This window comes from Anarrhichthys ocellatus, unplaced genomic scaffold (genome assembly GCF_004355925.1).
Source record: "Anarrhichthys ocellatus isolate YVR2014 unplaced genomic scaffold, GSC_Weel_1.0 scaffold3, whole genome shotgun sequence".
NCBI classification, from domain to species: Eukaryota; Metazoa; Chordata; class Actinopteri; order Perciformes; family Anarhichadidae; genus Anarrhichthys; species Anarrhichthys ocellatus.
The window spans coordinates 13,071,631-13,084,692 of NW_022280033.1; the positions used below are offsets into that span (position 1 = coordinate 13,071,631).

Consider the following 13,062-nt stretch of genomic DNA (forward strand, 5'->3'; position numbering starts at 1 on the left):
AGAGAGAGAGAGAGAGAGAGAGAGAGAGAGAGAGAGAGAGAGAGAGAAATAGGATGACAAAAAGGGGGTTGGGGGGGGAGGGATGTGAAGACAAGAGTCGAAGAGGGAGTGAACGAGTTCGTTGTGCTTAAATACTTTGTGCAGAGGAAATGAGCGGTGTTCTGGGCGTGGCCCTGTTCCTGAACAAACTTTAATAAAACGACATTTATTTCAATAAAAGTTCAACATGGAGCATTTTGTTACAATTTTGATGGGGCGGTGGGGCATGAACCGCCGTGGGGCATGAACCGCCCCAAACTTTTTCTGTCACGCCCCACTTTGGCCCCTCCAAAGTGGGGCGTGACAGAAAAAGTTTGAGAACCACTGATTTAAACAATACGTGACCACGTCCAGCTCCAACAAGAGGTATATATTTTCACTTTTGGCTGCAACTGCAGTCTAAATATGTAGCAGTCCAAAAATAAATACATTTCCGCAAATAAAACTAAAAGTGCTTCTTAAATGGGATGCATATCACTCGACATGTTGTACAGAGTAGTAGCTTTCTAAAAGAATGTTAAAATACAAGCACAGAGGCTTAGGGACTATCCCAGTAAATTATGGGATGAATGGTATTCTCACATTTATTCACAGAGGTAAGTGTTGTTTTAGGAAACACTGTCCCCTAGTGGGGACATGTTTACTTCTTTATATTCATCAGACAGAAAAATGCATTTTCAAGCTTTCATTTAAGGCAGAAGCAGAATTAGAGTTCATTACCTATTTGAAATGACAACAAATGTATTGTGTCAATGATACATATTAGTTTTTAAGATTGTCTAACACAGTTATTGAGTTTTGAAATCAACTAAATATGTCTTTTTATAGGTTTTGTTCATATTCTCCATACATTCCCTAGTGTGTCACTAAATGTTGTCTTTCGATAGTGTTTCTGTTGTGATACAACACCACTGATCCAGACTTCAGTGAATGATCAGGAGAGATGAATTAGATGGTACTTTGTCAAAAGTCATGGATTATGTTGGATAGTCATAAAAAAGTCATAGTATACCATGTTGAATAAAGTCATAACAAAGTCAGTATAGTATGTCGAAAAAATTCATAGTAAAATGCAAATTGCGTTTCTTCCAATCAGAGCAGTGAAACGTGCTACGCAAACAAAAAATAATTCGTAGAAAGACTTATTATTTGTCTTAATAACTATTATCCACCAAATAATTCAGTTCAAAACTGTTTTAAGGTCTTAAATCCATCAACTGACTAATTCCCAAACTCAGGTGCAGGTGATATTTGGGTGTGGATATAGTTACCATACAGTACACGGGATGCAATATACAGTATTAGCATTTGAATATGAATTCGCAAACATAGACAGCTTAACGATGTTAAAAGGATAATTTGTGGAGATATTTGCAACAGTTTAAACTTTTGTTGTGACTTGTTGTATGTATGATTTAAAATATCTGCAATCTGCAAAGCAAGAGACAAAAATATTTTTTTTGTAATATACAGTGTTATGTCATTACTGCTAATGGGTCATAATGTGTGGAGTTTTGTGAAAACTGTGCCATGGAAAACATAGTGAACGCTGGACTAGCAAATAGTGAATTCATAAAAGGAGACATTATCTGCCCTTGAGAATAGAACAGAATAGAACAGAACATAACAGAATAGAATAGAATGCTGGATGGAATGCTGGGATTAGAATTTTGACGTGTCATCTTATGTATGAAGCCAGATGGCTTGTGCCAATTGACCTCAGTATCTTCAACCACTCAACACCCAGGTAGTAGCCCTGGCTTCTCTGAGCCAATGCTGACGGTGAGTGTTTGAACTGTGGGAGCTGACACAGTCGCGCTCTTGAGTTCTGCATGGTGACAGGAGTCAGCATGTGGGGCAAGCCGCAGGCTGCCGTCAGCAGAGGTAAAGACGGTCGGCCAGTCTTCAATGCTACCTGGGGGGCAGGAAGTCTGCGTGCCAGAGTAAAGTACAGTAAGACTTAGAGAACTTTGCTTATAGGAGTGCTATTTTGCAATATAGTATTTATAATCATACAGTTGTAAAATAATTAACTATGTAAAATGTTGGGATTTACTCTAACTTCCTACATTAGGACAGTGTCTTTATGCTCTCATTCACTCACAAATCTCTCTGACTCCTACTCTACCAGTTGACAGTGGGCGATTTCGCCACGGCCTCCCTAAGCCAATCATATATTTCCCGTCAACCTTTAAACCTGTTCTCTTCTCTGCAGTCAGCTCTCATTTCAGTACAAACCGATGTGACGCTCTCCCCCCCCCCCCCCATTCATCATCACATCCGGTGCTCAAGGTTTCTTCCACTGAGGTCAGTCCCACTCCACATGCCATCATCTGGGTCTTCAACCTGCACCTACTGTTTTCAACAACTCCACAGAAGACACCTGGACAGCTCTGAGGCAGGCCGCGGCTAAACCACTGCTCATACTTTCTAGTAGTGGTGGGCGGTACCGGTTTTAATTTCCTGTATGATATGAATTTTTCACATACCGTCATACCGGTGCATAGCCGAATTAACTTCTGACTGTCTTCAACAGGCAGCAATATATATTGTTCGCCGCTAATAGCGCTACACTCGGAGCTAGTTCTCTTATGTGTATTGAGAGGGACCTCTAATCCTGGTTATAACTTTATAAAACAACAATTAATAACCCACAACTAACGCTCTTTAACAGGGCAAAACACCACGACACAACAGTTTGTGACACATAAACAATTTGCAACACTAATAATTGTACATTTATAAAATCTCACCACCAAACTTCATAAATCATAAGAAGGTTGGTCTCGAAAATATAGTAGAGTAAAATCTTTTAGGTGTGTTTTCTAGACTTACACTGGTTATGAAAAAAAGTAGGAAAATAATCCTTGTGTTGATTTTGGAAGTTTGACCAAGCTTCAAGATCTGAGAGACAATCATGATTTAAGAGTCTGCTTTTGAACAGCAACCTCCTGGCTTCCGTGTAGTATAACTCAACCTATCCACAAACATTTAATTAAACGTTGGACCGCCTCACCTCTACTGCAATGAGTTCGGTGGCATTGTGCTCCGGCAGCCCCGGTGGCGTTGCCGGGTGGTATGGGAAGTAAGGGTTGTCTGGGCTGGTACAAAGGACGTAGAGGCTATAATTTCTATATCAAAGGATTGAGGATTGTGAGAATAACTTGTATTTGTTGTGTTTTTGGTGCAACCCTTTCCTGCTGATTATGTTCGCTAACTCTTGTGTCTGTAACTGCAGCCCATTTAAGGATAATTAGAGTAAAGATTTCTGCTTGCATACTCATAAAAAGTACATGATGACTATGTTCCTCAGGAGGACACTGTGGTCCAAAGTCAAAAGCTTCACATAACTGTCATTTGGCTCCAGTTATGTTGATGCTAAATGCAAGGCAAGCCTTGAGACACAGAATCACATTTAATGCTGAAAGACTATATTTCATTTTGAAGTTAAAAACATGGCATTCAAGCCTACAAGATGAGGGGAACCTCAGGTAAAAACAAGGCATCAACAAACCTTTGTGTCATTTCATTTTAGCAATCATGCCAGATAAATGTTTCGACATAGGCTAAGCCCTTCACATGGGCATTATCAATAATGGTGTTTGACAACCAGTGTCCTTTGCATGGGTAATGCTAAAGTTATGCATTGAGTTAGACAAAACACTCTCTGCAGTCTGCACACGATAAGCTAGTAAAACTACCAAGCATGGTCATGATAGGAGGAGGACATAGCGAAGTAGCCCAAAGTCCTGATAGTGCCAACTGTTTCTTTCCTTTTTGCTGTACTTCCACTGGATGGCGGCAAAGCGAGATAAAAGCAAGAGCATAAAACTGTATTTACTTTATAGGTTTCCACATAATTAATAACCATGAGCAATACAAAAAGTAAATAGGCCAAACCATGCAAATAAACACTATTTTATATGGCAATTTTCAGACCTCTTATACAGGTTATATTCATTTGTCTGTTCAAGCCTTTAAAGATTGAACGTAGAGTCAAATATATCATCGAGTGTACAGTCAGCTTTGCTTTAATAATTAGGCTTTTCTCGTGCAAGGCACCAACAGCCTACCACACCCGAAATGCCAGCACGTTATCAATACAGTCCAACAAGACCACAACATTTGTGCTCGTTTTGTTCGGACGCCGTTCATTGAGCAACACTAGTATTTCCAACAGCACCGGAAGGCAGCAGCAGTTCCGAGGAAGTGGGGGTTTTGAAGCTGATCTGCAGTCTGTTATTTAAACGCCTCCCCGTAGACGTTGGCCAACACTGGCTGCGAAAAAACCGATTCTAAGTCAGCACTTACAGAAAGCACCGTTCAGGAAGTCAGGAAGTCAAACTTGTCACTTCTGCAATCAAAACTTTCAGACATAAATATCAGACGTGCAGTTGGAAATATAGACATTCTGACTTCTCCCGCCCTTCTGCTCACTAACAGCCTGTAGCGATGGACAAGCTTCGTCGTGTGTTAAGCGGCCATGAGGAGAACGAAGAGCTGGGTCTCACTGACCAGGTAACTGTATGACAGCTACACGCTGCTAATGCTAACTCTGTGTCACGTTACGTGGATAACATGTAATAAAAACATGAATTGTGCTAGTTTCTTTTCCTGTCTGAGATTGGACGTTACCTCTCGGATACCTGCTTTCAACGTTAAAGTGGTTTGTTATCTTACAGTCAACGTTAGCTAACGTTAACTTAGCTTACGCTGGTTAGCTAGCTATATTATTAAGTAGTGATAGCATTTCATAGACATTGAGTTAGCTAACATAGCACTTTCCTTATCATGTTTCCTTTCGGAGTCTGTTTAAGCATACACTAAAGCTAACTTTAACTATCATATGTTTCTGGCAGCATTCAATAAATTGTTGTTGTTTGTTTATTTACACTTTTTACACGCGTTCCCGATGAGGAGGACACGGGGTAAGATGCTGACTTGAATACTGTGTTTTTATATTGTGTTACATGATTGTAACTCTAACTTTGCAAGAGGTTACAAGTTTCACCCTGGCACAACATAGTCTGCAATTCTGCATTTTCTTGCAGATTATTCTGTACAGTTTGGTACGGATCCCTTCTGGGGTCACATGGTGCAAAAAAAGAAAAAGAAACTCAATACACATGGAGTTTCTTTTTCTATCATGTGACCCAAGAGGTGCTCCGTAGTTTGGTTGTATTGGTTCTTTTGCCTAAATTCAGTGTACAGAGTAATGCTCTCTGTCTGTAACGTAGACCTGTGCCGTGTGTGTTTGTGTTTAAAGATATTATTGTCGCTGGGTGTTCTCTGTTTGGCTCTAGCCAACATGGTTAAATCCCCAGTAGAAAGCCTGTGAGTCTTTCTGCGGGTCATTAGACTCGTCTTGTGACATCCTCCCATTGTTCTCACCAGGTCCTCGATGCCAGCACTCTCAGCTACAGCACCAGGGTGAAATGTTTTGTCATATGCTTTGCTGGAGGCATCCTGTGTTCAATACTCGTGAGTGTCTCTGCCTTTCATGTTGGAAAAAGGCATCTTTTATGTTCTGTTGGACTTCATACTGACATTAGGATTGCAGAGCATACATAACACTATTACTGTTGTTGGGTTATGGTCCAAGTTATTTTTTTCTTGTGCTATGTTGGATTTATAGGCATTATGAAACTCTCAAACTAACATGGCTCAGCGCAAATACCATCTAGACAAATTCCTGTTCTCTTGCACGCTTGCAGATGATAGTGACTGACACATGTCACTTACACTTAATTAACACTTAAAGGTTGCTTGCTGTCGGCAAAGAGCTGAAATTTTCAGTTTGTAGAGTGTAGTCTGCAGTTGAAATTACAGGAAGTCTTGTCACTGGCTGCACTTGCTGATGACACTTTGAAGCCACCACATAGGGATTCACTCTGACAAAGCCCCAACAGAACCCATGTAGACCTGGGTGGTGAAAGTCACAGAGTCGGGCGCAGAGCCACAAGGCTGCCCCGTGCTCCCCTTTTTCTGTAGAAATAAGCAATGTCCAGAATTTGCTCCTTCTGTGAGATGCAGTTATTATCTGCAGGTTATTTAATTAAATGTTCTTACAACCAACACTTGAGTAAAAAGCTCCATCTTTTTAAAAGCTTAGTCTAAATGTTATTCCTCCCACGCTGAAATGCACACTCTGTTCACACTCACAGCGTGACACTAGTCTCTTTCACTGAAAGTGGTCCAGATAGTGGGCATTCATGACACACAGGCAGCGAATCATAACAAAGCCTCATATAGTATCTTGCCACTAGGGGAAGCCCATCGTGTGTCAATGAAACCTAAGGACAGCTCGCAGAAGTCCGTGTTGCTTTTTGTTTGTTCCAAGAAAAATAAATGACATAGATGTAAGCCGTCAATCATATCAGAATCCAGGACTCATTTAGATTCTTTCCACTTGTCCCTATTTTAAAGTTTGGTGACATTATTCTGTGTTGCTGACGGGGACTTCTTTGCTGTGTTGTCAGGGTTCAGCACTGCTGTTCCTTCCCAATGGATCAAAGCTTTTCGCCGTCTTCTACACTATAGGGAACATCGCAGCTCTTTCCAGGTAAGTCCAGCTCAACCTGGCCGGTCAGATGATTGTAATGACTCGATGTAGTGAGTATGGCTCACTGCCAGGAATACAACAAATGCTGAGCATCAGGCTCATAAACTCTGAAACTTGATGCCTTGATGACTGACACACTACTCTGTTACAGTCATCCTTGGCACAGCTACACATTTCTCCCAAGTTTTTGCTTGTAAACTGTTAATAAAGAAGACAACACATCAAGTACTGTAATTATGGCAGTTATTTACCGTCTTACCCTCAGTGCACTCATCACCTGTGGCTCAGAGTTTGGAGCACAGTGCCTGAGGAGCCATGAGATGTTTCTGATTTATATGATATATTTACATGATAAAGCAGTGGTTACTACTGGTTCTGCACCAGATTATAGCGAAAATTATAATCTCCATCATTTAATCAGATTAGCATTAGTATAATTGTACTTTTTTTTTTTTTTTTTTTTTAAGTAGAACGACAATCTAAATGAACAGAGAACTGCATTCGCAGTAATATGGCACTTAGTAAACCTAAACATTTAAATCTCCTGAGACCTGTAATCACTACATGCATAACAAAAAATGGTTAGACACTGTTTGCAAAGGGTTAATACTGCACCTAATCTAGTTTATTTAATTGTGATCTGTATTATTAGATAATTAATTGTGCCCTGCAGATTATTTGTATGTTGCTTGAAAGTCAGTAGGAGATTATTAAGGATAGACTGGTCAGTGTGAACAGACTGACTTCCTGTCTCCCCAAACAGTTTGGTCTCTACCTGTCTCTACCGTGCATTAGTGTTTGTTCTCTTATTATTATCTGTATAGGAGCATTGCATACCAGGTTAATTTCATCCCAGTGACAGGCCATACTCTCAAGTCTGTCATCACAGTACACAGCCAATATCTGATCTTTCTTTGTACATTATTCTTCTTTACAGAAAACTAAACTTGTCGCTGAGCCACAATGAAAGTGTAAAAGTTTCCTTTTTGTAGTGTGACATTAATTCAGCCAGTATTAGTAGGATCTGGCTGTGTGCTCTAATAATGCTGCAATATTAGAATGATATTGTCTATCACTAGTTATCAGCATCCTCCTGGATTTTACAACATTTTTGGTTATTTAGTCTCGATAAGCCACGGGCTAAATCTAATCAAGGTGTCTTTGACTTCTCTGACAGTGAACGATTGACGGGGGGACTTTTTAAAGACTGGGGCCGTCTATTGTCGGGTATCATATGTCCAGAGGGTTTAGGTGCATCAAGACACAGGGTCACCGTCTGCTTTCATAGCCCAGGTTACCGACCCAAACCAAGCCAGTGTCATATTTGAAGGAGCTTAATGCAATTTTCATCTTTATGTGATTTTGACTGCAAGAAGATAACACTACAGCATTGGTTTCATATTGTCAATGGTATCGTTGCTCCCTGTACCGCAGTAGCAGCATGTGCGTGGATATCATTAGTGTCATAATGAGCGGTTGATTAAAAAGCATCCATCCCTCTCTGCCGACCGGTAGAAAGAGTCTGCGTCAACACGGACGGCTCTGATGTCTCACCTAACAGACGTGACGCTGCACAGACTCCCTCTGCCCACTCGGCTCCGCTGGGCCCAGAGCTGCATGACTCGTCGGCGGGGAAAGCCTTTGTCTTGTTACATTTACTGATGTCACGCATGCATCATGTAGGAGGTCTGAAATGTGTCACTGTGGTGTCGGGTATGAAATATTTACCCCTAATTAATTGCAGCATGGAGTGTAAATTTGGTTATGGTGGCGACACTCTTCTGATGTCAGTCGGAAGAGATTTGTTGGTGTATGAAGACTTTTTACTGAAATCCACCGTGACCAAAAGTTTATATTATAAGATTTTAATTTTCTGATGTTAGATTTATGGAATAAACACAGATTTTTAGACCCTAAATATTCAATATTTATGGAGGCGTAATGGTATGTGTGTATTATGTCTGTCACAGCTGACCACCAGGATAATATTTGTATAAAAAGTGTAATTATTTTGTTTCTTTGTTTTTGTTCGTGTACAGCACCTGCTTCCTCATGGGACCACTAAAACAGCTGAAGCGCATGTTTGAACCAAAGAGACTGATAGCCACCATTGTCATGCTGGTAAATACCGTGTGCTTTGCTGTTACTTTACACCTGAAGTTGAGCCAGATGCTTCACTCGGTCCTCATGTTTTATCTTACTTACCTTCTTATAGAAGGTAATAGATGCAGTGTTCTCTCTGATTCCTTGTTGACATGAGGCCACGATGAGTTTACTTTGTTTCTGACTTCACAGATTTATATTTTTTGTTGTTGTTAAGATAAGATAACCTTTCCTCTCTCCTTCCTTCAGCTCTGCCTTGTCTTAACTCTTTGTGCAGTGTTTTGGGTAAGTAGTCAACGCGTGGTTTTTAAAGCCACTTCCAGTCTTTATTGTTTTAGTGCGGCGTTTTCAACTATTCTGATTACCGTTTTGTGTGTTTTTTTTTCTTCTACAGTGGCATAAAAAGGGGCTTGCTATCATCTTCTGTATTCTGCAGTTTCTGGCAATGACATGGTAAGTGTGACCAGCCACCTCTCCGCTGTGGCACAGTTTGAAATTCATTTACTCATCACTCACACCTACTCAGTTGAAGCCGTCTTTCCGCTTCAGCTGCTTTGCCTCACAAGAAATGTCTGAGTCGAGTTAATCACGCTGCTCTTGTGGCACGTGCACAAGTATCTTTTCAGGGTAGTTCAAGCTTCTTTTTTTTTTTTTTTTTTTTTTTTTTTTTTTTTACTTAACTATAAAGTGTAAATAACATGGAAGGGTCATATGATAAAATTAAGAGGCACACGTAAGATAAAAGAACCTCTGACTCTAGTTTCCCTGAGCGCTCCGTGACTCACCTGTTGAGTCAGTCCGGTTGTAAGAAGACTGGTAGGTAGGATGCCAGGCGTCGTGGTGCAGTAGGTCAGTATATTTCTGGCCTGTAGAGGAAGAGGTAGTGCCAGTGTGGATGTACTTGAAGACGTAGAGACAGACGGCTGTTTTACCGCCTGTGTTGTTTACACACAAAGTCGCTGGCAGCTGTCTCTGGGGTCATTACTACTGCTAAGATCACGGGTAAATGGTTCATTGAGAATACATGGCACCCCTGGGTCCTCAAGTACATCAAATATAAACCTGATTAACCGTAAAGATACAATAATGTAAATCACTTTTAGTTGCTAGTTTTAAGTCTAGCTGTCTGGTTGCTGCAGATAACTCTGACTAGATGATTCAGTAAAGAGTGTCGTACTGTTAGCAGTGAATAGTAAGACCTGTGAGTGATATACATGGGCATGTCAGCACTTGTATGTACATTAGTTTGAACATATTTGCGCAGCAGTAACACAAGACATAGAAAACAACCCCCACCCCCGCAACTCAGGAGGAAGGGAACGGACAGATTCATTGCATCACTGAGCAGCACAGTGTGTCCGCCTCATAACCGGACTGCTTTTGCACCGACATGTTGTGCGTGCACTTACGCTCTGCCAGCTTTCTCAGAGGCGTCACCATGGTAACCACAAGTCGCACATCTCAAGCTCATTCTTAACAGACAGGGGGAGGGGGGGGGCAGCAGCATAGTGCACAGTGCACAGTGCACTCCCACGCAGGCACTCAGACGTCTGTGTGAAGGTGGTTCTGTAATAAGTAGTCGACACATACCCCACACACAGTGGGGCAAGGTCCAGTCCTCAGGCTGAGTTGTGTAAAGTGACCGTATGACACTGCCGACTCAGCACAGAGCGTGGCAGGCAGTGGGAAGTTAGTACAACACAGCTGCACTTCTAGCTTTTTAATGAACCTGTTTATTTTAGATATTCCGTACATTCACGTGAGAGATGTTTGCAGCACTTCTAATAATTGTTAAAGCTCACAGATGAGGGCTTCCTGCTCACCGGTGGTAAAATACGATGGCGGTCAGTTAATCATTCAACTGCTGTACCAGATTCCTCACACATTTCAAATATATTAGGTGTTTGATTTCATTTTGCTTGTGCTTAACTTCAGCTGTAATCATTTCCAATACAGGATGTTGTGCTCTGTGTTTGGCTACCAATCTGTCTGAACTCATTAGTCAAAAGATTACAGTGGATCCAATTCATTCACAATCACGTTTTGTTAATCCCCTCGACATCAAAGACCCTTCAGTCCAATGCTGACTGCTTACATTTTAACATATTTTACATTTGGGTTTTCTGCCATTAAGGAAACTATTATGCAGCTAATAAGACTTAAATGTACTTCAAGACCTGCATTATTTGTGGTGTTATTTTATCCTTTTAATCTATAATCTCTTTGACATCACATCGTTACGAACGCATGACGTCATTCAGACGAGCGTTGTTGATAAAACGTGTGAACCGTAAGTTAAGATCCATGTTGGATCACAGGAACATGCGTTTGCAGTCGTCTACAAGACGTCGTGAACGTCTATGTAATGACAAAGTATTTGAAAAATGAAACGTCTCATCTAAGGGAAACATTACACATTCATCACATACTATGCGATATGAATACTAATGGTAATGTGTTCTTCTACAGGCAGTAACTTCCTTTGTGTTTTTCTCTTTCAGGTATAGCATCTCTTACATTCCATTTGCCAGGTGAGACAACTTGATTAGATGATTATTGTTCTGTCTGCATCGACTTTAAGGTGTCCAGTTAGTGTTGCTTACCGCATTCACTCAATCTATAAGAGCTTCCATTCTCAACCGTTCCCTGCCTACAAATGAAAAACTAACTGGAGAGAATACTGTGTGTGACCCTTCAGTGAAAACATGTTTTCATTTATCTCTAAACACTGTTTGCCCCAACCATATGGCTGTAATTCCCCCCCAAAAGACTAGTGCAGGCACTTCGTGTCAAGCAAATGGCAGCTTGTTGTTTCACGCTCCTCTGTGCTTTAGCTCTGTGACGCTATTTTGCTTTATCCATAATAATATCTAAATGAAATCATTTCCTGTGCAATAATGCTCTTTCAGCCAGATTTACCTCAATATTTATCTCCCAAATGTAGCTTTTATACGACTTGTGATGAGCTTATGTTAAGCTCTATAGGGTCATTGCAACATTTTGATTAGATCAAGACCCAAATAGCCTGTCGTGCATCAGAGAAGAGGATCAAAAACGTACTTGCTTTGTCTTTATTCTAGACAATGTGCGATATAGAGCCTAAAAGCACTGAAATCGAGATTTATTTTGTTATTTCTTCAGAGTGCACTGCAGTAAAGAATTTGAATTGAAAGAAAATACTCCCCTATACTCGGATGTTCACTTCTCAAATCGTCCCATGCGGTATACCACCTCAGTGCTTTCCTCAAACCAAGCACAAGGTGTGACGTTGTTTTGTCAGACCAGCTGTGAGAAGGGTTGTGTCTCATTTGGTGAGAGGTCCAAAGCCCCCCCCCACCGCTCCCAGCCCAAATGTCTTGTGTATTTGCGCGACCCTATAATCCATGCTGACAGCTGAGACGTGTCCCATAACCACCCAGAGTCCCCCCTCCCCCAACCCAAATGCTAATAACAATACAAAGCTGGGACAAAGACCTTTTTGCCGTTCCAGCCTTCCAAAAACCAAATTCCTCCAGATAAATTCTACTCTGACTGCCAGACCTTGAGCTGAATATTGAAATCCTGACGATCACTTATTTATTTCTTTGTCCTTTGTTGTTGTTTTTTGTACTTTTTGTGTCAACACATTATTGTCCTCTCTCTTTAAGCTTCTTACTTTAATCCATTTAATTTAGATTTAATCATTTATCTCTTTATTGTTTGCCATGTTGTAACGGAGCAGCATATTTTGATCACAGATCTCAATCCCTCTGAGTTGAAGCATTAGACTGCAGTCTCTCCCTATTCCGGTCTGTGGTCAAACAAACCGTGATACCTGGTGAGCCACAACACCACATGGCCGATGGACTTGATCTTTTAATGTGTTTTACTTTGTTGCCTATTTATAGCCTCTAATACCAAGGTACTGAAACCTGCTGCATGTGCACTTCCCACAGTGCTTTAAGGCTACTGTTGCGCTCGTGTTTAATCAGAAATGGGGGGGGGGGGGGGCCCTGAGACTGATCATCTATTCATGACGTTTTTAGGGAAGCAAAATAGCGTCGCGCCTCAAGTGATTATATGAAAAACAAACCTCCGGCTGTACGGGAGGAAGAGGATTCTGGTGTTGAGTGTTTTTTTGTTTATACATCAGAGGGACGAACCAAAGCATTTGAAGAAGCAGGTCTCCTCCCCTCCTCCTTCCTCCCCTCCTGCTTATGATCAGACTACTTATGATCCCCCATTCTCCTTTTAACCTTGACTGGTCTCACACCTCCTCCACTGAAACTTGACTGTGGCTAGAGGCAAAGTCTGCATAGCAACACACCGATGGCAAGAGCAAATGGTGGGGGGGGGGGGGGGGGGGGGGGGGGGGGGGG

General features: G+C 41.3%; 1 protein-coding gene across 2 annotated transcripts in view; it reads left to right on the plus strand.

Moving 5' to 3' along the window:
• The first annotated feature begins 4,307 nt into the window (after positions 1-4,307).
• sft2d1 (SFT2 domain containing 1) overlaps positions 4,308-13,062 on the plus strand; it is an 11,076-nt gene continuing 2,321 nt past the window's right edge. For both annotated transcript variants that reach the window (XM_031878985.1, XM_031878993.1), the window contains exons 1-7: positions 4,308-4,557; positions 5,434-5,520; positions 6,519-6,601; positions 8,641-8,722; positions 8,954-8,989; positions 9,099-9,157; positions 11,206-11,235. In XM_031878985.1, the coding sequence (XP_031734845.1) occupies positions 4,492-4,557; positions 5,434-5,520; positions 6,519-6,601; positions 8,641-8,722; positions 8,954-8,989; positions 9,099-9,157; positions 11,206-11,235 (443 nt within the window). In that variant the 5' untranslated portion in view covers positions 4,308-4,491. The remainder of the gene's footprint in view (positions 4,558-5,433; positions 5,521-6,518; positions 6,602-8,640; positions 8,723-8,953; positions 8,990-9,098; positions 9,158-11,205; positions 11,236-13,062) is intronic.